The sequence below is a fragment of the Bos grunniens genome, chromosome 7 (assembly GCF_055505025.1).
Source record: "Bos grunniens cultivar Pamir isolate PY7600 chromosome 7, Bosgru_T2T1.0, whole genome shotgun sequence".
Classification (NCBI taxonomy): domain Eukaryota; kingdom Metazoa; phylum Chordata; class Mammalia; order Artiodactyla; family Bovidae; genus Bos; species Bos grunniens.
Window position 1 is genome coordinate 29,399,185 of NC_141171.1, and position 25,350 is coordinate 29,424,534.

At 39.7% G+C, this 25,350-nt stretch overlaps 1 protein-coding gene across 50 annotated transcripts in view; it reads left to right on the plus strand.

Annotated features, from left to right (window-relative positions):
• The window catches only part of LOC147368975 (uncharacterized), a 724,353-nt gene that overhangs the window by 233,467 nt on the left and 465,536 nt on the right, over positions 1-25,350 (plus strand). For 40 of the 50 annotated variants that reach the window (XR_015167028.1, XR_015167029.1, XR_015167026.1 and 37 more), the window contains one exon: positions 5,911-5,955. The exons of 2 other annotated variants lie outside the window; for them this stretch is intronic. Coding sequence is in view for 29 of the 48 variants with exons in the window: in XM_086410581.1 (XP_086266707.1) it covers positions 5,911-5,955 (45 nt within the window). In the remaining 19 variants the exon portion in view is untranslated. Of the gene's footprint in view, positions 1-4,362; positions 4,548-5,910; positions 5,956-9,015; positions 9,086-25,350 lie in introns of all 50 variants that reach the window. 8 more of the 50 variants (XR_015167036.1, XR_015167037.1, XM_086410598.1 and 5 more) reach the window with 2 other exon arrangements.

Consider the following 25,350-nt stretch of genomic DNA (forward strand, 5'->3'; position numbering starts at 1 on the left):
TTTCTGACAAGGAAGATTTATGAGTAATCTTATTTTATAAAAATTATAAAGCATCTGAACTAAAAATAGGTACCTGACCCAAACTGGAAGATGAAGAGATTATTTTCTCATTCAAGAATGCATTTGCCTTCATGTTCTACTACTGTAGACTTTGTATAAATTTACACATACTAATTTTCTTGGTATGAAGGTCAAGGTTGTCCTTAACATAGAAAGTCCTACTTATGGCAGAATTTCCAAATTTATCTTGAAGAAGGATAATTGTCCTGTAATAATTTTAAACCCATGCTCATGGGTAGAGTCATTTCAAGCAAATGCTGATACATTTTGGAACTCTTCCCAATAAGCTTTGAGGTTTTGACATCATTTATTATCATTCTGTGGCTACATTAACTACTATTTTAAGGGCAGCCACAAAGATTGACCATGTGCAACTGGAAATCTTAAAACTCTTAAGTTTATTTAAAGTGTAATTACCACATGTTTTGAATTAAACTTTGTACTACTTTGCCCAGATTTCTTCAAATAAACTTCTCCTTGGACAGACAAGTACAGTATGCTAATATAATATATAGGACAATCGAAGTCTGTAACTTTAACTGCTTAGTTTTACATCCTTGCATTTAGTTGCATCTTGAGAATTTCTCAGTAAATTAAAGATTTGTCTCTGTTCCTATCAGCAGTACTAGAGATGTTTTAAGTTTTCTCTTGATCCTGGGATTTTGATTTCCCAAATCTCACCCCACTCCCTAATCCAAAAACATGCATCTTTCTGTACTTTATTTTATCATTGTACTTGCATTATATATTTTCTTGATAAATTAATATTCAGTGTTTCATTATTATGACCATATACATATGTAAGTAGGTAAATATAGAGTTCATTGCATATATGGTCATATTATGCTATATTTAATATATATGAAATCCTTTTTATTTTCCCTGAAGTTAATGATCCCATTGTCTTAAGATGGGTATGCACTCTGCACCTCATTCTTTGCTGACTTCCATATGGCCACTTTGCACAGTTATATTACCCACCTGATCCAGAAGGAATTGTTTTCTGTGATCCTATAATCCAAACTAGTACTTTCTGAAAGAATTCTAAGACTCCTTTCACTCTAACACTCAGGTCATGTATTAAGTTCCTTTTTTTTTTCCCTCGCAGAAATTCCCTCCTCGAATCCTCTAGCCTTTTCTGATGTGTACTGGTTGTTTTCTAGATCCACTGTACAACTGTTGTCTTGGAACTTCTGCTCTAGGAAATGGCAGATTACCAAAGTACTCAATATCTTTTACCCATATCTGAATCCCCACCCCTTACAATGTGTCCTTGCAGCTTCCCTCATTGGCATTTACTTCCCTGCCTTTGAGACTTGACTGGCTTTGTGACTGTAGCCAATAGTTCCTCCTAGGTTCATTTTCTCTTTCGCTCTTGGAACCCTGCTGCCCCTATGAGAACAATCCCAGTCTAGCTGGGGGATGAACATTTATGTGAAATCAAGATGATCTACTCCACTGAGGCTGTCCTAGAATAGGTAAACCCTAGTTGATCCAGATTTAGATTACCAATTAGAAGAATTACGCATCTCAGCCTAGCTCAACTGACCAAACTGCAGAATCTCTAGCTAAATAAATAGTTGCTATTTTAAGCCAATAAGTTTTAGAGTAGTTATGCAAAATCTGTTACAGAGGTTTCCAAGAGTAGGTGCCAGATGAATTTGTGGGAGGAGTAAAGACAGCATGTTGAGGATGTAGTGATAATGTTGGTCCTCACTAGGCACTAAAAGCTGGGGATTTGATGTGGATTTGATGTATCAGCAGCAACTTTGGTTCCAGAATATGTTGAATGTACTTAAAATTGTAAGGATAATTCACATACTATAAAATTCACACTTTTAAAGTATACAATCTAGTGGATTTTAGTGTATCCACAAATTTATGCAACGATCGCCAGTCTCTAATTCTAGGCAGTTTCATCACCCCTAAAATGAAGCCCCACATCCAGTAGCAGTCACACTTCATTCCTTTCTCCCCCTACCCCAGCACCCATTAATCTATTTCTGCTCTCTGGACTTGCCTATTCTGGACATTTCATATAAATGGAAACATACAACATGTGGCCTTCTATGCTTGGGTTCTTTCAATTAGTGGGTAATTTTAGCCCTTATGTTTAGATCTTTGATCCATTTAGAGTTAACTTCTGTACACAGTGTGTGGTAGGGGGTCCACTTTTATTCTTTGCAAGTGGATATCCAGTTGTGAGTGTATTTCTAGCCGAATGTATTCAGTGTGGGGCCAAAATTCTTACCCAAACAATTCTAATACAGGAGGTAAAGGTAGCAGCACAGGCTCAGAAACTCTTTCTCCTAAAATTGTGTGAAGTCTGTATTACCAGACAGACCTCACCCTTGGGCAGCATGGAAGTTCCAGGAATGCAAAAGACAAAAAGGCAAGTGAAACGGAAATAGTTTAGTACCTTGGATGGAAAAGATAGGCACCGCAAATAATTCCTTATGATTGGGTTCCCAGTATTTCAAATTTCTAATCTTTGTAAGTACGCAGCAACATCTGGCATGCACTTTGAGAAATGAGATGTTGAGTTTACAGAGACCACCACAGAAGTGGTGAATAAATAGTGCCAATAGTAACATTTGCTGGGAGATTTCACCCGACCAATTTTTCATTCATAGTTCATGGATTCTGGATAATAGACACCAACTGATTTCATGTGAAGATGCTGCACCAATAGTTTTCCCATTTACTTTACTCCCCTCAGACATCACTGAATTTTTGTTATATGGTCTTTAGCAACTCTTAGAATGGATTCTCAGAGTATAATTTTGACTGCAGGAATTGTTGATAGAGGCTGGGGATCATCTGGTTTCCTCAGTTTGGTGTTTTTGGAGCCAGGGCTATAATAATCTGTGTGTCATATGAAGTCTTCAGCATCTTAGAAACGGGATTGTGATATTGTGATTAGCCATGAGAAATACATATTTTATTTTTGTTTTGGCACAGAACTCTTAAAACTCTTGGATTTTCCCAAGAGATGAGAAAGATAAAGTTGTCTTTTGTTATGTCAATGAGATGAAAAGTACCTAAGGATGGGCATTTCTTGCCAGTGGAGTTAACCACATGATTAGAGAAATGGGACCTTCAATTCCACTCCCTCACTCCCAAAGTGAGCTCAAAATCTGGAGCTTGAGTTCAGCTATCAGTGGTTGATGACTTACTCAATCATGCCTATGTAATGAAGCCTCCAGAAAAACCCAAGAGGATAGGGTTCAGAGAGTTTCCTGGTTGGTGAACAAATAGATTTGAGGAGAGTGGTGCCCCAGAAGGGTATGGGACTCCTAATCCTTTTCTCTAGCTTGTCCTATGCATCTCTCCCATCTGGCTATTTCTGAGTTACATCCTTTAATATCCTTTGTAATAAACCAGTAAGCTACTGAGTAAACAGGTTTCCTGAGTTTTGTAAGCTGCTCTAACAAATTTATCAAATCCAAGAAGGGAGTCATGGGAACCTCTGATATATAGCCAGCCTGTCACAGCCACAGGTAACAAGCTGGACTTGCAATTGGCATCTGAAGTGTAGGACAGTCTTGTGAGACTTTGTCCTTTACCCATGGAGTCTAATACTATCTCCTGATAAGTGTCAGAATTGAACTGAATTAGAGGACTCCCAGCTGGTGTCTGAGAATTATGTGATGGTATGGAAAACCTCCACACATCAGAATTGGGCTCAGCAGCTGAAGGATGCACACAGAGAATTGGCATGGAACTAAATGCCACTTTGATGTCGAGAAGGGATTACATCCATTCTAAGGAGAGACAACAGAGGACAGGGCTGCTGAAGGAACAATAATTTTACTGAGGCATTAAGAACTCCTTTACCTGACAGATGAAAGGATACTAAATTAGGAAAGGTGTATTTTGAACTGTAAGAATTTCAGACTGGATCATCAACTCACTTGATCAAGAAAAACTGATTTTTAACTTGAATGCCTTTGGACTTCAACTCGCAACAACTTTTACTCACAAAGGCAAGATAATTTGATTTGGATTTTAAAATGCAATGCTTTTGAATTGTAATATGATAATGGGACAGTGTGTATATTAAAATCTGAGCCATCTCTACATTGTTGACATTTTATTATTAGAGTATCCTTCTGCAGTTTTTTATTGGATATTTTCACATTGGCACTTAATCTCATTACTGACTCTCTCATATGTTATGTCAGACTGTGTGCCTGGACATTATTTAGGGCAAAAAATAAAACAGTGAATGAGTTTTCAGCTTTGGCTGCAAAAGAAAGTTGAAATTAATTTACTTATTGCATCCATCAAACTCATTTTTAGAGCTTTCCAGGTGGAAAATCAATATTGATTCCCAATGGTCTCAGGAGGATGCCTAAAAGAGAATGTTGTGGGGATGACTTCATGAAGCACTCTTCTGATGCGTGTGTGCATGATCAGTCGTGCTGACTCTTTGTGACCCTGTGGACTGCAGCCTACCAGCCTCCTAAGTCTACGGGATTTCCCAGGCAAGAATACTGGAGTGGGTTGCCATTTTCTCCTTCAGAGGACCTTCCCAAACCAGCGATTGAACCCCTGTCTCTTGCATCTTCTGCATTGGCAGGTGGATTCTTTACCACTGACCCACTTGGGAAGCCCACTCTTCTGATAGACACCTATTTTCACCCCAGAATAATAGCCAGCCGTCCCCATCCCCAACTGACTACATACTTCATGATTAAGCCCAATATGTTAAGGGAGGAGGGGGGGAGTAAAAAACAAAGGGAATTTTTTGGAGCAATATTTCTCTTCCAGATGTTTTTCTCCATGTGGGGAGATCTCATGTAGTATAATTCTTGTCCCTTTTCTCCCCTTTACTTGATTCCACAGGGGAGAACCCAGGCTTCTCACTGCACGGTACTTGGTTTTTCAAAAGCAATATCTAGAAAGTAAGCGTTCTAAGCACCTCAGGCAGAAGCTGTCCGCTTATGATAAAGTTGCTTCATTGGTCCCAGAATGTTATGCCTGTTGTATTCAATTCATTAAATAAGTCACTAAAGCCAGTTTGGTTCCAGGGGAGGGGTATTAGACTGTACCTTTTGATGTGAGAGACAGTAGGCTTATCTTCAAGGTAGGATTGATGGTAGCCTTCTCCAGCGATTATCTACTATACATACTGTATCTTTTCCCCTCCCTTCACTTTCAACCTGTTTATGCTCATAATTAAAATATGTTTCTTAGAAGCAGCATGATGTTGCTCTTGATTTATTTTAATCCAAACTAATTATTTCTACCACTTAATATATATGTTTAGTTCATTTACACATAATATCGCTGTTCGTATAGCTGCATGGAAGTCTCCCATGTTATTGTTTTATATTTAACCCATTTGTTCCTCTAGTTTTTCCTCCTCTCTGGAGCAAATTGCGCTTGTTTTAGTATCCCATTTCCGTTTATGTATTATCTTCGTAGTTCTTTGTGTTAAATTTGCTTTTAGTAATTGCTTTGGAGTGTACAATATGAATTATTTAATTGTCATCTCCTTTAATGAACAGCATAAGTACCTTGAATAGAACAATTCCCTCTATTTCCTTCCACACTTTGTATTCTTATCATTTTATACTTTACCACTGTATATATTATAAATACCATAATCAATGTTTCTGTTTTGGTTTTAATAAGTTTGTTAAAAACATGTTTATGTGTAAATAGAATTTATAATATCCCAGAAGGAAATCATGTGTGTGTATAATACATATTATGTTATATAAAACAAATATGTATGTGTGTATATACATGCAAATCTATGACAGATGGATGGATAGATAGATAGGTAGAAATAGACTCCATCTCAAGGGGCATCTCTCTCAAATCTCCTCTCCTTGTCTTTAGGTCACTACTCCCAAGCACTGAGAGAAGACCCATGGAAGAGACCTGGTGAGTGAGTAGAGACTTGCCTTGCGGCTTGCTGAAGCTTCTTTGAATTGTAATCAATCACGCTTCCCACATGAGACTATTAAAAGGTCATTAGATTTTTGACTACTAAGTCTATGAATGGATTTCTTCTGCTGAAGCTGTGCCAGGTATGAGACCAGTGTTTGGTCCTTTTTCTCCTGGAAAGCATTCCTCACTCTCTGGGGTGCAGTTCATTTGAGTTTCTCTGTGTCCTCTTCTGATGGGTTTCAAAGGATGATTCTGCAGCCTTTCCAGCCTTCTGTTGTTGTTTGGTTTTTGTTCCTTTCTACATGTGAATTAGAGCAGAATTTTTCAAATTCCTTAGAATTAAGACAATTCACATTTAGGGTCTCTTCAACCTCAAAGGAATTTGTCAAATTCATGTCTACCACTCCAGTTTCAGCTTCAATATCATTTCCTTAGGAGAGATTTCCCCTAATAATCCTTTTATTTCTCTTGTAATTGTAAATCATTTTCTTTGTGAGATTCTCAGTAGTTGTCATAGTGATAGGACTAATACTCTGTGATTAATGTGGCTATTGTAACCAAAAATACGAACACATAGGGGGAAGACAGGATTTTCTGGATAGTAGTTGTGTTTTTGTCTGTCTTGCATTCTATTTGTTGTCTGTAACTATCAGTGGCCCCCATTCCTTTGGACAAATGCTTCTCACATGTTCTCTAGGGACTTAAGGATGGTTATTGTACAGCACCTCCTAGTTATGCCTCATTCCTGTTCTAGGTAGGTAAGTGATGGAGGCTGAGCCAACCAGAGGACCCTACTAAGTACCAACCTCAGTATTATTCAGTATTGCAAGGCACACCGTATTGCACACACAAGGTGGCAAGGCACAGTCTCCCAACTTAAGCTTAGTCAATACAGGCAATTCATGTATTTATGTCACTGAAATGTACAAGAAGTTTGTTTCAAAAATTGGATCACAAGCGTTTTTTTCCCCCAACATGTGGATTTCATTTAATAATGAAATAATGTATGTTAATGTTCTACTTTGTATTATTTTAGACATGACATTATTTAATAGGTTCTTATCAGCATAATAGGTCAATGGACTTGGTTTCATTACTAATTCTTTAACAACTGGTCGAATATTCTGCAGTTATACAATAAACTACTGTATACCTGCTTGAGGGGATAGTACCTTACATTCTAAATGGAAAATACCAGTACCACTGCAGCTCATTAAAAAAAAAAAAAAGATTATTATGGAGAAAGCGCATCTATGGCAATAATAATTTCCTTTTTAATTTCAAATGGTCTACTTTTAGGGATTCAGCATCAACATCAACATAATGCAACCTGTAGTAGGATCCATCTACCTACCACCCTTCTTAAACTTCTCTGTTTTCTCTCCTTTATTTCTCTCTCTCTTTTCTTCTCATCTCTCTCTCTTTCTTCTCATCCACATCTTCCTTCATTTCCATTCCTCTTTATGACATATACCCCCATTTCACTTTTGTTAGAATGCATATAAGAGAGACAATAAAACTTAATAAAAAGGCCATTTACTAAGACAGTTTGGGCCGATGAAGAATCTCTGCAATGTTATTTTCTGAGAGTGGGCTGGTTTCTCTTAAAGTCATTTAGGGAAGAGAATTTCCCAAAATGAGGATCTGGCTAAGCCTGACAGGCTCTGGGGCAGGGTTACCACCTCTCCAGGGCTCTCTAGTTGGTGGGTTGTGATGATAAAACCAGCTCTGAGTACAGGAGATTTTCATTTGATGAGTGGTCTGAACATCTACTTAGTGGTTATAAAATATTTGCTGCTGAAAGCCACAGAGCATTGATAAACAGATCCTGGACAGCTGAGTTATTGCAATCTACTTAACATGAGGAGAACAAATTATGAGTCAAATGGTCCTGTTTAATAACCCTACTCAGGGAAGAGGGCTGCTCAATGCTGGTATTAACCCTGCCTGCACTGCGTCTGACCGAGATCCCGGCAAGGGCTGTGCGGGATGGAAGGGATTCAGGTGGGTTTGCCATTAGGTCCTAAGGTACACAGAGAGGAAATTTTAAAAGGCCCATCTGGTAAAGGAAATAAACAATTTGTAAAACTGCTGTATGATATTGAATACACTACCTAGACCCCCTTCTGCGGTTTACATTTCATCTTCCTTATATTACACATGTTTAGGCTTATTAAATCTTGGCTTTGGCATAATCCTGTATGTTTTTTTTGCTCTTGGGGGAAGGGAAGGAATATTTGTCTGTTCTCCATTAGTCATTTGATCTTAGGTCCGTCATCTTTGCCCAAGTGCTGTAAATACTCTCTTTGAAATCTAACTCCTTTTCTGTATTTCCAAGATTAGGCTTTTCTTTAACGTGGCCAGAAAGGGATGGCTTCACATTGCTCATGAGAAACAGACTTGAAATATGTTTCTTGTGAATGTTATTTTAAAAAAGGAAATGAATTTAAAATAGCATTTGTTTCTTAACTGGCTCCCAAGCAAGCTTTTAGGGGTATGTATGAAAAGTACATACGTATGGAGGGTGAGTGAACGGAGTGCTGAGAGTGGGCAGTGAGCAAGCTAGTATCATTTCCCATGGCTTGAACATTTTTCTGAGGATTTTGCTTAATCAGGGCTACGAGGTGTTATTTGAGCCGTACCCAAATTGAGGTGTCACATCTCTATCCTGCATCTCTACTTCATTCACTAGCATTCTGTACTCCTCCAGCAAAAAGCACATGCCTACGCATAAGTATGGGCTTCTCTGGTAGCTAAGATGGTCAAGAATCCGCCTGGAATGTGGGAGACCGGGGTTCAATCCCTGGATTGAGAAGATCCTCTGGAGGAAGGCAGGGAACGCACTCCAATATTCTTGCCTGGAGAATCCACTTGGACAGAGGAGTCTGGCGGGCTACATTCCATGGGATCACAAAGAGTCGGACACGACTGAGCGACTATCGCTCACTCACTCGCCCACATGCATGCACACACATGCACTCTAGGCTTGAGTTCTGACTGCTCCGAAGCTTTTTACTCCTACAGATCATTTTCATTCTTTCCTTGACCCCCAAGGTGGAATTCACTGCTGGAAATCTACCTGCAGAATCCAGATGTTCTGCAGACACAGAATTAGAAGTAAAAGGTATGCAAAGTATATGTTTAAAGAAAGTACAGAAAACCAAATTAAGCCACACAGTATTGTTGTCTCTACTGGCATACTCCCAATAGTTTCAAACTGGTTTGCCTGAGTCAAGAATTTCCTTAAATGACATGCTCTGGGCTAGGAAGGCTTTTAAGGCCTCTTCACCTTAGAGTGCAAACCTAGAAAGCAAAGTCTTGATTTGGCATGCCACTTAAACCGTGATTAGTGGAGTGTATCAGCAGGCTAGAAATAGCTGCATTTGCGAACCTCATGTTCTCCAGCTCTTGACTGTCCGCCAAGCCCCAAATCAATCCCAAAGAATGAAAAATAAGATAATAATGAGAAAATGGACTTTTCAAGCCAAAACCCAGGAAAGGACCTTAGTTTTTGTATGCTGACTTCAGGCCACATAAAACAAGGAGCTGTGACTCTGTCCTATCTTTAGGACAGTTTTCGGTGTGACTATACATAGACCCTTCCTTTTCTTTAGGTCTTGGTTTCTTTTTGAGTAAACTGGGGACAAATTTTGCTGACTTCCTCCTCTGGAATATAATGCATTCTTCTATCTAAATACCTGATGCTGGGATATTTTGAGGGGGAAGGTTTTTGCCAGATACTGAGCTGAATTCCTGTTCTGAGTTAGTATAAGACAGACTTGATTGTGTGTTTGTTTTTTCCCATTAAAATATGTCCTGTGCCTTTCTGTGACAAGCTGCTGTAAAATGTTTCAAGAGATCACTTCTGTTTTGAGGCTGTACTTCCTTTGGTCTGAATCTGAGTTGGGTGGGGAATGGGCCCACTTTTAACTTCATCCTCTAGAGCCGGGTGGGCGTTTACTGCCCCTGTTTGTTATGGAGAAGTAGCCATAAATCAGCGCTCAATTTCCATTTTCTCCTTATTGATGGAGTTACTGGAGGAAAACAGCTTGTCTCTCAAGCTCTTGGCGCCCGGGGAGCTGAAAGCTGCATACAATAAAAGTTGTTTTGACAGAGAACTGACCAAACAGGACAATGGACGGAGGGAGGGTGAGGAAAGGGAGGGGGAGAGAGGGGACGCGCTTGTCTGTTTTGAACTGAGGCATGCTCTCTTTTTTTCTTTGTTAAATTACTTTTTCATATGAAGGACACAAAGGGAGTGGCCCCTACTGGCAGCCAGAAGGCAGAAAACAAACCCTTTGAAATTTCTAATTTGTTTATAGATGGTCCTCCAGGAGTCGGCTGGAAAATAATTTTGTCTGCCAGAGACAGGGAACAGCTACCCGAGGGTGTTGTGGTGAAAAAAATGACTCTCGAGTTTTGGTCCTTGAATGTCTTACTGTTCAGCACTCAGCAGTTGTTCTGAAATAACTCATCTGGCAGAGAAAGAGAATGAAAGAAAAATCCCTCTGCTACTCTCTGGCCTGAGTTTCTAGGAAGCTTACTTTTTTTTTTTTTTTAAAAAAGGTTTTTTGATTTGGCTTTACACTGTGTGTCAGTTAATTGTAGAGTTACACCAAGGTCTGTGAAATCTTGTTGGCTAACATGCCTTCTCCTCTCGGACTGTTTTCTCCCTCGGACTGTTTTCTCCCTGTGATATGCTAACAATCAAACTCTTTTTCTAGATGACACCACAGTTTATCTCTCCTAGGCAAACCTAATCTGAGGGTGTTTCTGAATGTGGGCGAGACATGATTTGGAGACAGGGATCTCTGTTCTCGAACATAAGAGGATTTCTAGAAGTTTCCTCCATTTTGTTGTTTGTGATATGGGGCCTAGGATCACCTTTCCTGCATTTGTGTTTATGTTGTGGAGATACCCTCACACCTGGTAGAAGGGAGTAACAGTGTTTCCACAGAAACTTGGATCACTGGCTGGGAAGCCTCAAACAATGCTTTCATTGTATCAATTAGGATATTGAGACCCAGTGACTTGATGAAGGAAGCATAGCTGTTTAGGACAGAACTATGGTTAGAACTCGGGTCTAATTGTTAACCTATAGCTGCTTCCCCTATTTCTCCCATTCTCATGGCTTTGGTTGTGGAAATAATTTTAGGAAATATGTCAAGTTTAAGTGAATCTCTCTAAATCCATAGATTTGACTCCTCCCTCTAAGCCCGGAAGAGGGTTAGCTATTTGTCATCTGAAGCTGAATGAGTAAATTAGGTCAGTTTGTCCAATTATCTGCCTCTTTTTGCCTCTCTCTGTCTCAGGTGGTGAAAACTACTAAACTCACAGAACCAGAAAGACTGGTACAACTACAACTTTAAGATCTACAACTTCTCCTGGGCTCTCAGTGTTTCCTGATTATCCTCTGCTTGCCTAATTTTTTCAAGCCTCCATTTTCCTTCAGCTTCCTGACCATCCCCTCAATTTTCTGCTTATTCCGATTCATTGAGCCCACTCTGTATTTTACAGTCAAAGTAGAAGCTGTTAATGGTCTCCTTCAAACTCCTGTGTCTAACCCCCCACCACTTACATCTCTACCTATCTTGTTCTCCTTCATCTATCTGTGATTCATGTCTCTTCTCCCAAATGATTCATGCCTCTTCTCTCAAATCTGCCCTCTTTACTGGTTCTTTGTCCTTGTTCCTTGTGCTTTTTTCAGAGAGCTCAATCTAGTCATTGTGCTCTTCCTTGTATGTTTAGCATGATTCTGTTTTGTGGTTCTTTCCAATTTATGCTTAAGCCACTTCCTCTGACTCCCTATCTTCTTTGGCTTTGACTTATCTTTCTCTTTTTCTTCACAGCAAGTCTTCCTGAAATAAGAAGTCTATGCTGCTGCTTCCTTTAAAAAAATTTTTTTTTTTACCTCCCACTCATTCTTCAAACTAAAGTATCTATGTTTTACTTCTGCTATACTTCTGAATCTACTTTTGTAGGTCCCAAAGACATAGGTTGTTGCAAAATTCACTGGATATATACTTTCTAGGCATAATCATATTTAACCCATGGGCAGCATTTGTTAACCATGATATCTTTACCTTAAAAACAATCTCCTTATTGACGACAGGGCATTATATACTCATGTTTTTTTCCATAACCCTCTGGCCATTTCATTTCAGAATTCTTTGCAGGCTCATTTTCTTCTGCCCAAGTTGTTACTCTTGGCATTGGTTAGAGTCTCTCCTAAATTGTATGATCCACCCATTTCATTATGTTTAACTTCTCACACATATTGTGGCAAATTTCAGATCTTCATTTCCAACATATGTATGTTTTCTAAATTTCAGACCCAGTTATCCAAATACCTATAAGATGTCTCACTTTGGATGTTCCACAGGCATCTCCAGCTCAGTATAGGGCAAATCACCCTTTGTTCCAAACCTGTTCTTCCTCCTATGTTACTTATCTCAGTGAATAGTAGGAGTTCACCCAGTTGCTCAGGCCAGTACTTCTTATCCTCCTGAACCTAGTACTTCTTATCCTCCTGAACCTAGTACTTCTTATCCATCCTGTGTCTCCAAGACATTTTCACACAACCCTAAATATGTCTCAGTTCCATCCAATTTCCCACATACCTTAATCCCAGCTACTGTCTCTCTTGCTTGAATTACTCCATAGACTTTTAACTGTTCTCTTTATCTTCTGTATTGTTTCCAATTCACTTTCTGTATTGCTGCGAAAGTGGTATTACTACAACAGAAGTCTGTTCAAGTCATCGTCTAGTTTTTTTCTAGCTCTCCATTGCCCTAAAAGGCAGTACCTTAACTCCTTTTTCTGTGAGTTATGTGATCTGGACTCTACTTATCAATTCTACTTCATCTTACCTGATTTCCCTGCATATCCTCTTTAAACTAGTAAACTTATTTTATTTCCTCCAATGTGCCTTGATTTTTTCTCTCTTTTAGTCAACAGTGATTTACTGAGCATTTACTGCGCTAAGCCCCTTCATTGTTTCCCCTGCTTTCACTCTTTCTCTCCTTCACCCTACTTTAAATGCAACTGACTCACTACTCATCTTGGAGTTTGCCTGGAAAGTCTTTCCTGATACCCTTCATATTAAGGTTTCCTACTATATGCTTCTGTGGCGGCTTCAGTGTCTTCTATGTCTTACTGCTTTCTTTATAATTGCTTGTTTAATTACTGACCAGTCTTCCCCACCATTTGTACAGGGTTAAGGGCATAGACTGATTTCTGCATTATTCATTATTGTGTCTCTATTGTCTAGAGTAAAGGAAAGACTTTTTTCATTTATGGAATGAATAGATGGGTGAATATTTTCAAAGTTTGAAAAGAGAATGTGCATAATATTGCCAATAGTATCGCCATTCAAGTAATAATAATAAGATAACTTGCTTCTCACTCAAGGAGTTAAGAAAAGTTTTGTTTAAAGTTTATCCTTTCATTCTGGAGGTCTTTAAAACTCTCTCAGAAAGACCTGGCCTAAGGGAAAGGTGAGATGAGATAATTTGTTGACTGGGCACGTTTATAAATGTCTGCAATGGTTTACAAGTTAGTCCCACATTGACACAGTTCAAGGACAGCCATGGCAGGTGATGTCCTTATTCTCTAGTCTCAGGAGCTAGTGACTCAAGGAACACTTACGTGGGCATGACTTCCACGTCCAGCCTCCCTCAGGTGTATGAGGAACAGAAAGAATGCAAAAAGAAAAAGAAAAACAGAAAAGGAGCACAGGTAGGGAGTGATTGTAGAAGTTTTTCAAACTATATGTTTAAACTTGACAGCTTAATTTCAGAGCCTAGGGGCCAGTAGCAAGGCATGCTCTAGGGGCCATGGCAAGGTTGCTAAATGCAACGAGTTCTTATTAGTATAAAATCACGTAAAGGAGCACAAATAAAGAATGACAGAGAATAATTTTATAACAGTACAAAGTTAATGTGCATAGCAATAAAGAGCCCAGGGCTAAAAGGCAAAACTTAATATTTGTGTAAGGGATAGCATGGTCATCATTAATAAGACCAACAGTACACTGTTAATGTGATCAGAGCTAGCAAAGTAGCAAAGATTCGCACATGATTATTCTATTAGGTTATTTATAACGTGTGGCTATTGTAAAAAAAAAAATCCCCAGGAAATATTCACATATCAAATCTAATGGCAGATCAGATTTAATAAAAGCTATCTTGTTTATTGACTTTTATCATACATCGTAAACTGCGGTAAGACCTTATAAACATTATTGGATTTAGTCCTCACGTCAACCTTGAAGTGGGTATTATTATTCCCATTTCATATACTGACTAGTGTGTTGGGGGTGTCGGAGAATTATGACTCCACATAGCCTGTCTTCTGCAGGGCTGTGTCATCCAGCCATTCCCCTAATTGATAAACACTTAATTCTCATACTAAGGATATCAGTACACATTTCAAACCATAGGATTCAGGTCTCACTGAAATAAAACCATCCAGATTGTGGGAAAGTCCTTTTCTCAACATGACACATGTAGGGTGGAGTGATGGAGTGAATGTGAGGATGAGGAAAGAGACTGAAAGTGAACTGCTCCCTTCCCACCCTTTGTTCACAAGTCCTCAGTTGGAGTGATTTGATGTGCTTTGATAAACCACTTATCCTAACATGTTATCTGCAATTTATAACATCATGCTATAAATTTGGGCAATATTACTAGAAGATCCCTGCTAGTATACCTTGAATGAATAATACTGTAAGCTAACAATTAAAAAACACCTATTGAGAGAGCTGTATGTGACTCATTTGCAAATAGACATTGGAACCTTGTTTAAAGCAATATCAACTCCGGCAAGACATATAAACATACATAGTGGACATATAAACAACAAAATAAAATATAAATAAGTACCATGCTGGATATTGTAGTGGGGGTTGATTAAGCAGGCCTTCCTGCCATCCCTTTCCCTTTCTCTGGTGACAGAATTTATCTTTCTTGTAGGAAATCCATTTTGTCCATGAGCCTGAGTTTAAGTATGAGTCCAAGATGTAGACTTAGCCAATCAGAGAGAAAATACTCCATTCTCTTATCTCTTGTCTCATCCTGGATTCATTCAGGAATGGACACGTGACTCAAGATAAACCAAGCCCATTCTCTTTTTCATGAATTTGAGTCTTGAAGTAAATGACAAAAGGTGGGGGCGTTAGTTGTTTCTTTGTGAAGGCAACGGTGCAGAGATGACCCATTACTCTCTACCATTATGAGTCATGTAACTACCCTATTGCTGTCCTCCCAGAGGCCTGATGGTCCAATTCCTTCTGCAAGTCTGTGAGACTTCGAGTTTGTCACCTCATTTCTCGTATGCAATTGTATCTTTCTTTTCCACAGTTTTGGTTGTTACTTCCTATTTTTTTGTTTGTTAACTAGAGCTGCATTTTGGCTTATAATCAGAAGACTGTGACTGATGGAGAAATTGGTATTAGGAATGGGGTATTGCAGATAACAAAAGCTAAGGGATAAAATTGGCAGAAAGATGGCAGGGTGAGGACCCTGGGAATTCCCCCCGTTCTGACGGAGAAGGTGGCAGTGCTCATTCAGTGACACCAAAACACCTTCTTACAATGTCATTGCTTGTAGTTTCTTTGTACAGAAATATAGCTGCTAAACTGTTAAGTCCATGGGGTCACAAACAGTCGGACACAACTGAGTGAGTGAACAATGAAAGACTGTAAGAGGTTTTATGGGAAAATGTGGGAAACTTGGAATTTGTTGGTTACTTTAAAAAATAATTAGATGAATCGGTTTATTTTTATGAACATGATTTCATATCAAGTAAATGCAAATATATTGATCTTTATCACTCAGTTTTCAAGGATTAAGTAGAGTTCCCTGTCCTACATAGGAGGTCCTTGTTGACTGTCTATTTAACATATAGTAGTGTATATATATCAATCCCAATTTATCCCTCTCCCCGTTTTCCCCTTGGTAACCATGAGTTTTCTAACTCTGTGATTCTGTTTCTGTTCTGTCAGTAAATTTGTATCATTTTTTAGATTCTGTATATAAGCCCCTGGAGAAGGAAATGGCAACCCACTCCAGTAGTCTTGTCTGGAGAATCCCGTGGACAGAGGAGCCTGGTGGGCTGCTGTCCATAGGGTCACACAGAGTTGGACATGACTGGCGTGACTTAGCATGCATGCATGCATATAAGCCATATCATATGATATTTGTCTTTCTCATTCATTTAGTATGATAATCTTTAGGTCCACCCATGATGCTGCAAATGGTATTATTTCATTTTTTATGGCTGAGTAATATTTCGCTGTATATATGTACCACATTGTCTTTTTTAAATTAATGAACTTAATTTACCTTTTAGAGCAGTTTTAGGTCCACAGAACTATTGAACAGAAAGTACAGAAAGTTCCCCCTGTCTCCTCAAACATACCACCTCCTCTTGTTGAGATTTTTGATAAAGTATTATAATAAAGGTACCAGCCACAGTCTAAGCTAGACCACCTGAAATCAGAGAGGGGAGAACTCTGCTGGGACGACAGTTTTAATTCAGGACTGTGAGGATGGACTGCCATGGGGGCACCTCAGTAAGACAGAGAAGTAGAAAGAGAACCCTAAGTTAGATTCAGAGACCACGCCTGGACAAATTCTCTGACTTCAATTGCTTGTATGTGGAGTTTTCTAGAAGGTTAGTTGTTCAGTGATCAAGTGAAGTTTTAAGGTGCTTATTCTGCAAGGTCTGTGATTTCCCATCCCTCCAAATTTAATAAACAAGAATTGGGCTGTTATGGCAAGTAAGCCCTCAGGAAAGGAATATTCTTTGATAAAAGTGAAAGTGTTAGTCACTCAGTCATGTCTGACTCTTTGCAACCTATGGACTGTAGCCTACCAGGCTCCTCTGTCCTTGGAATTCTCCAGGCAAGAATACTGGAGTGGGTTGTCATGCCCTTCTCCAGGGATGTTCCTGACCCAGGGATTGAACCTGGGTTTGCTGTGTTGCCACTTCCCTGGTGGCTCAGATGGTAAAGCGTCTACCTACAATGTGGGAGACCCAGGTTCGATCTCTGGGTTGGGAAGATTCTCTGGAGAAGGAAATGGCACCCCACTCCAGTACTCTTGCCTGGAAAATCCCATGGACAGAGGAGCGTGGTAGGCTACAGTCCATGGGGTCACAAGGAGTTGGACACGACTGAGCAACTTCACTTTCCTGCGTTGCAGGCAGATTCTTTACTATCTGAGCCACCAAGGAAGTTCATATAGTTCTCTCATATTCTCATGATTACAAGGAGCAATGGACATGGATGATTTTCCCAGAGGATAGAATCAGGGCAGTTATATTAAATGACCGAGGAAGCCACCTTATTGCCTGGATAGGGAATCTTTGTAATCCTTGTCTGGCAGGAGATGATATATATTTGGGGCTGTAGCCATTGTAGGTGGTTTCTAAGTGGTATTCTTGGTATGGGCTTCCCTGGTGGCTCAGATGGTAAAGAATATACCTGCAATGCAGGAGACCCAGGTTCAGCCCCTGGGTAGGGAAGATCCCCTGGAGAAGGGAATAGCTATATTTATGTTGTTTTACCTTCATCCCTATGTCTGGAGTGTGTTGGGTGGTTCATTTCACAGGTGGTTACAGCTTTTAGAACCTGACTTGCTTTGACTGAAATCAGGGGTGCTGAATGAACATGGAGCCAGACGTGATAATTGGACAGACCTTTGGTTTGTCTCTTTTGAACATAGTGTACTTCTAGTTGTTAGTAGAAGAGTTCATAGTGAAATTGTTTTGCAACTGTTTTTCTCATGGTATGTATGATAGTGTGATACAAATATTAACCAGACAAGCAGTAGAATACAATGGAGATCTATGTTATTCCCAGCATCCCATATGCCCTCTTGAAAGAAAGAGCCTGGTTTTCTGTGGGGCAACCATTTCTTTGGTGTAGAGTGCAGACTGACCATCACATCCTCTCCCAGTACTTTCCTCATGAATGGATTGGATGTGTAACACAGGCTATTCAATACTAAATGTCTCCTGGTCACAGTAACTGGTTTAGGGTTGGATATGTGATCTAAGCCAGGATCCTGAGAGCCCTCTGTGTAATGTTTGTGTTAGCATTATGAAAGAAAATGCTTTCTTTTTACTGGAACAGCTTAATTAGTAGGATGTGAGTTTTGAACTGCTCACAGGCACAGGCTGGCCACATGGAGAGAGGCTTTTTGGGGATTGGAGAGAGAATGAATGAGTAAGCTGATATCTTGCTTTTATATTTTGAGCCCTGGAAATGACTAAAGTCACCTTTCTTTTCCTAAGCTACTTTACATACTGTCACACACATTATAGTAATAGGGAGCAAAGAAGTATCAGTAGTTAGTTATCTCCTTGTGGGACAGCTGCAAAGAAGACAAGGCATTTGAGATGGGTTTTGAAGGATGAGCAAGGGTTTTCCAATCAGAGAGCATGAATGAAAAGGCATTTGCGCAGAGGTAACAGCATGATGAAATGTAGATTTCTAGGAGTATGCACTTTATCAAGGGAAGGGGCATTGCAAACGTGGCATGTTGGGTGGAGAGATGGAGGATAATTCTTCAAGGATAGTGTGGGGGTGGATGATGAAGGGTCTTTTTGCCGTCTAGGTGGTTCCAGCTTCATCACATTATCTTTGAGGGTATTTAAGTAGCTGAGCTGTGAGATCCCACCAGAGGAGGGAAGCAGGGATGCTGGGGTGCAAGGAAGAGCAAAGGCTCAGTGACCACAATGTCTGGAAGCAAATCCTGGCTCCATCACTTATTCTATCTGTGACTTTGGGTGAATTCTCAAAACTCTTAAAGCCTCAGTTTCTTCATCTGTAAAATGGGTCTGATAATAGTATTAATAGCATTTATAGATTTGTTACAAACATTAAATATGCCAATGTAAACACCTATACAAGTGTTCAACAGGCTGTTTCACAGAGGTATTATTATCAGTGATTTAGAAATAAAATTCTGGGGAGCAAACTGAGGATTTTTGTAGGGAAGGGGAAGCAGGGGGGAAAATATTGATCATTTGTAAGTGTCCCTTTCACACGGATTCATTTCTCAACCTGGATAACTTTCCCCTAATGGACAGAGAGGGCTTCCCTGGTGGCTCAGCAGTAAAGAATCCACCTGTCAGTGTAGGAAATGCAGGTTCAATCCCTGGGTCGGGAAGATCTCCTGGAGAAGATAATGGCAACCCACTCCAAAATTCTTGCCTGAAAAATCCCATGGACAGAGGAGCCTGCTGGACTGCAGTCCATGGGGTCACAAAGAGTTGGATCCAACTTAGTGACTAAATAACAACAGACAGAGAGGTAGGTCCCACACAAATAGGATATAGGACTAACTTGTTCGGGTAGGAGAATGAGAACAGATAAAAGACCAGTTTCAGAGCATATAATGCCACCCAAGAAGATGGACTTGCATACAGTTCTCAAGTTGGGGGGCCTTTGGTGGCCAGGAAATGGTCTGAGATCACTGGAGATTTGGAGGAAATGGCTGTGGTTAGGGACACAGACTCCAAAGTCCAGCAACAGTGGGAAAAATTTGCCTAGAGATGGCCTTGATTGTGGCAGATCACTGGAAGAGTCTTTGAAGATGTGAAGGAGAACCACAGGCAAGGATCTGCAGGAGGGCAAAGCCAGAGTTCAGAGGGCAAGGGGCCAGACGGTCCAGTTAACACCTTAGTAAGAAGTTCCACGAAATCCTTAACCATCACAACTAGTCAGGGATTCCGCTTGATGTCCCATCACCCAGAACATAGGTTTAGCAAACCCTAAATGTCATTCACCCTAGCTGTCAGCAACAGGAGAGAAAAGCCCCCTGGCCCACCTCTAGGCTTAAGGCGAAGGCAGAGAATAATTGAAAGTACAGAAGGATAAGGAGAAAAGGAAGGAAGAGGGCTCTATAAGAGCATGAAAACCTGACCTCAATTCCAAGCTCTGAAGATTACTAGCTGTTTGATCCTAAACAAGTTGTTTGTTTAACTGTATCCTAGAAAGAACCAGTCTGTGTGGATCATTGCTCCATTCTCAGTGTCTAGACCAGAAGGTGGTTTTTAGCAAGCCTGCAATGATTAGCTGTTGAATCAATATAAATATAAAATGGCATCTTATAAAAATTAAACAAGCAAATAGTAATAGTTATTGTTTTTTTGAGTGCTCATGGTGCAGCAGGCGATACTGTGAGTACTTTACATTTGTCAATTCATTGAATTCTCAGGGAATCCTGTGAGGCAGGAAAGATAATCCTGTTCATTTCATAGATGGGCAGATTGAGGCAAAGACAGATGAAGGACGTTGTGCAAAATCACGAAGCTAGAAAGGAACAGAGTCAACATTTTTCCCTAGGTAGTCTGGCTCTAGAACACAATTTTTTAACCATCATTTACATTGACCCTTAAAGCAGATATTTAAACTGACTGATCCATGTCCCATTCTCCTATCTTTTGGTAACTATCCAAATTTTTCTTCAGGTGATAGGGCTGGATTTTCAGTCGAAGAATTAGACTCTATAACATGTCTAGAAATCATCACACTATGTTGCTGCTTATAAACATTTCTAAAAATGAGCTCAATGCACAAATGTGCTTGTGAAATTAAACTGTATATTAGAATATTTAAATTTAAAGTTAAATAGCAATTTGGAGATGGTAACATAATAACACTAATGGCACAATTTATGTGTATATATATAAAATATATATCTACCTCTATATATCATACACTATTGAGCATATATACATATGTTGTGTATTGATGGGTAAAGATATATGTTGTTGTTTAGTTGCTAAGTTGTGTCCAACTCTTTTGTGACCGCATGGACCATAGCCCACAAGGCTTCTCTGTCCATGGGATTTCCCAGGCAAGAATACTGGAATGGATTGCCATTTCCTTTTCCAGGGGATCTTCCCGACCCAGGGATCAAACTGGAGGCGGATTCTTTATCATTGAGCCACTAGGGAAGCCCAAAGATACATGTATGTACGGTTAAATACATTGTCAAATATTTGTCAAACATAATACATCACTTAGAGTAGTGCACCCTAAGTTTTAAAATCAACATGTGGCCTTGTAACTGATCAATAGAGTGAGGTCTAAAAGAGGAGACAGGCACTTTGTTATACCAGTATCACAGTATTAATGGAAGCGTGATAAGGTGAATTTTTACCAAGGAATGCTGCCAGAAGAGGAGTTGAAAATCCTTATTCCCTAGGGAGGATATGAATGTGTCTCTGAGGAGGCAGCTGGACCCAGGGGGTTTCAGATTTGGAATGAGGAAGAATCAATGTGTGTGTGTTTACCAGCTCTGACCTTGGGCCCTCTCAACATATCCCAGTGAGAATGGCTGGCAACTACTAAAAGCCTCTGGAGATTGTACTTACGGGTTAAAACCATTGCTGACCGAGGCCAGTGACCATGGAAGGGAGACATCTCTTCTGGTGAGTTGCCCTGGGAAGTCTCTTCTAGAAGCATCCCTTGGAAAGGAAAGAAAAAGGAGTGAGTGGGAGAAATTCTTGAATTTATCTGTATACACCAAAAAGAAAAAACATGGGAGTGACCAAGATTACCTTGAACTGGCAATATTATGTCTTCTGCCATTTGGCAGAGTGGAAGATAAAGAGCAAAGAGAAACAGTCCATAAATTTACACTTCTACCTGTCAGGGTTTATGGTGGGGAAATTTGTTCCTGCTATATTTGTAACAAACTGAATGCTCTTCAGCAACTCCGTTTTTCCGAAGCATCTCATCTGTGCCTGGTTTATGTTCACTGAACTGCAAAGTTTACTTTGTTAGATTGCTTTCCTAATCCTAGGCGAGATTTGCCATAGAAGACAATCCGTCATAAAGCTGTCAGCTTCCATTTCTCTGCCAAGGAAGTAAAGCCTGAGAGCCAACAGCTTATCGAGGTGTTCGTCAGGGGTGGACCTTCTGTGTTCGCACCGTTACCTCCTTATCTTTCTATTCTGTTGCTTGTACACTTGGCCTTCCAACAATCCTTCCGCTCCTGCTATATATTCAAATGTACAGAGCATTTCATGAAATAGGCTATAATCTCCTGGGTTGGTGTAAACTCCAATGGCACTACTCCTTCATCATTATTTCTCATGGGTTATTTGTCTTTAAAGTACACATTTTTGATCACGCAATTTTACACGAGCATTTCGGTTTCATAGGTCAAAGCATGTCTCTAACCTGGGTGCTCTAAAATTTACCTAGAGTTTTCATTAGAGGCAAATTACACTCTGAGCGGTTCCTCCTCCACTTACTCGTTAGTACTCTCCCTGATGGAACAAAGTCCTTTTATTACTTCGTGAATTTATTCACTATGTTTCTTTGCCTCAGGGCTGAACTACTCCAGTCTCCCAATTTTCCTTTCTAAGTTGCTTCTGGTGATTTCTTTGGTCATACACTCCCTCTGCTGCCCCACAGAATCTTTCCTTTTGAGATGCAAAGCTCAGTCCTTCAGCTTATTAGTTCTGGTAGCTAAAAATAAAAGCTGGTTTCTGTTGTCTGTCAATCATAGGGAGATATTTGTCCACTGATGAGAATTTGCAAAGTTTGTTTCCTCAATGGTACATTGCTGTAACCTGCACACAATGCTTTAAATATAGACTTGGACATTTAACAAGCACTCGTACACTTGGTTTTTCTTAGCAGTGTCCTATAACTCACCCACTCTGGAGAAGTTTTCAACTGCAGGAATCAAGATGATGGTGTCTCTTACAATAGAAAATACATCTAATAAAAGTCAACTGGTTCCCCCACTTTGTCAAGCAGAAGACAATACTGCTATAAATCAAAAGAATAATATAATTGATTTTTCCCCACTGACTTTGAAACCAATCATCTGTTTTAGTTGTGGAATTTGATCCAATTTGGGATAGTCTTCTGTGTTTCCTGGGCTTCCCATGTAGCTCAGCTGGTAAAGAATCCGGCTGCGATGCAGGAGACCCTGGTTCAATTCCTGGTTCAAGAAGATCCACTGGAGAAGGCATAGGCTACCTACTCCAGTATTCTAGGACTTCCCTTGTGGCTCAACTGGTAAAGAATCCACCTGCAATACGGAAGACCTGGGTTTGATCCCTGGTTTGGGAAAATCCCCTGGAGAAGGGAATGGCTACCCACTCCAGTATTCCAGCCTGGAGAATTCCATGGACTGTATAGTCCATGGGGTTGCCAAGAGTCGGACACAACTGAGCAACGTTGACCTCACTCTGTATATCCTAGGTAATTTCCATGTATTTTATGTATTTGTGTAGGTGGTTTAACTTGTGTTTACTTTGTACAGCCCTAGGTAGTAGGAGATATTAGCCCCAGTCTACCATGATGACCCTAATCTGTGCATGCGTGCTAAGTTGCTTTACTCAAGTCCAGCTCTGTGCGACCCTATGGACTGTAGCCCGCCGGTCTCCTGTGTAACTGAGGCTAATAGAAGGTAAATCAGTTATCCAAGTTTTTGGAGTAGACATCAGAGACAGAATTTGAACCCTAGCAGTCTGGCTCCGAGCCATTGCTTTGAGCTCTGCCGTAAACACTGAACTCTGTGACTGCTCTCAGAAGCTATGGATTGATTCTTAGGCATTGCATAAGATTTTTTTCCTTGTCCAAGCATAGTTACTTTCTGAAGGTACACTTGGCTTAGTGTTTATTTCAAATGCTCCATGAAACTTTTCAATTGAATTTAGAATTACGTAGTTCATCTTTCAGAAAAGCTGAGACAATGAACTATATTTGAGTGTGTTTCTTAGCATTTGGTTTAAGTTTTAGCAATATAGTTGCATCCCAACTCGCCTTAATATGAATTATTTATCTGATCCAAAAGTTGGCTCTATTGATGACAGATGTGAATGAGCTGATTCACACATTTTATTCATCTTCACTCTTGTATTAAATCCAGTAATAAACAAAGGTGTACCAACTTTCTTGATGACTTAAAGATATGAGACAGGATATAAGAAAAGCACTCAATGCCAAAACAAATTCTACACAAGCAAGATATTAAATCTCAACAAGGCTATGGTGCTTAATAAAACAAAAAAGTTCTATTGCTTAAAACTATGAACTCTTTGCAGCATTTTTCAGTGCTAAAACATTATGTTATTAATGCATAGTTAGACACACATTTTTTGTGTGCCTGCTTTTCCAATGATTTAAGTTCAAAGAGGACCCAACTTTGACTCTGTAATATTAAGATGAAAAATAAGAACAAGTAACTACAAAAAGAAGAGTAATAATTTTATGACTATGTCTAACTAGTGACTCCTTACCACACAATTAAAACAACCGAGAAAAAACTGTCTGGATTTGAATTGGTGGTACAGGGGAAAAAGGCTTTTAACTAAAGAATAGTGATGTGGTGTCTTGCAAAAGAAACACTCAACTTTACTGCTGTATTTTTCTTTGGACTGACTGGAACCAGGAGTGAAGAGAACTTGGTGCCATTAGATCCAAAGGAAAATTGTACATAAATGGTGGTGTGTCCTTGGAGACCAAGTAAACTCTGTCTGGAGGTCATGACTGGACCACTGAGCAGTCAAGGTGAATGGGCCAAAAGCATATTCTGCTTTCATTGTCTGTACCTGGCCAAAATAAATAAAAACTTTAAGGTCAAATCCTACGATTTTACCTTAAGTATTGAACATATATCTCTAATTTTTTCAAAGGCATTCACAATGCTGGATAGTCACATATAGAAAATAATTACTACAACAAATGTAGTTCAGCATTTATTTCAGCAGTATTTTAAAAAGTGATTTTTCCATCTATCCTCCTCTATTTTTTAAAAGCTATGCACACATACATACAAACTACTGAGTCCAAAACATGACCCCAAATTTATTAGGCAATTCCTACAAAATAAGAAAAGAAGATTTTCCATGTAAGCTAGCATGGCTGTATGTGCACAAGGGCTTATGTTTGTCTGGTGGTGGAGTTAGCCATACAGAAACTATAGACACTGAATTTTCTGCAGAATCAGTGAGAAATCTGGTGTTTTTAAAAGTATGATATCAATAAGAATGTGGCTTCTCAAAAATTCCTGCTGCCTTGCTGCACTCTGCAAGTCACTTCAGAGTACACCAGGGCAAGTCACATCCCGTCATTATGTCATGGTTCATAATGAAGCACAGAGGCTGATTGAACCAACAGGCCTCAACGCAGATCTCCAAGCCAGACTGGAGGCTTGAGAAGTTTTCTGATGGGGATAAAGGGGAAGAGATTGAAAGCTGAAGTTAATGATTAAAGCAAAATGAACCCCATAGGTGAAATTATTTCAGTAGCAACATGTCTCATAGCCAAAGTTTTGATGATTAATAAAATGAATAGAACAGGTCAGGAATTCCCAGGCTGCCCCAGGTCAGAGTGGTGGGTCAGTCAATGCGTAG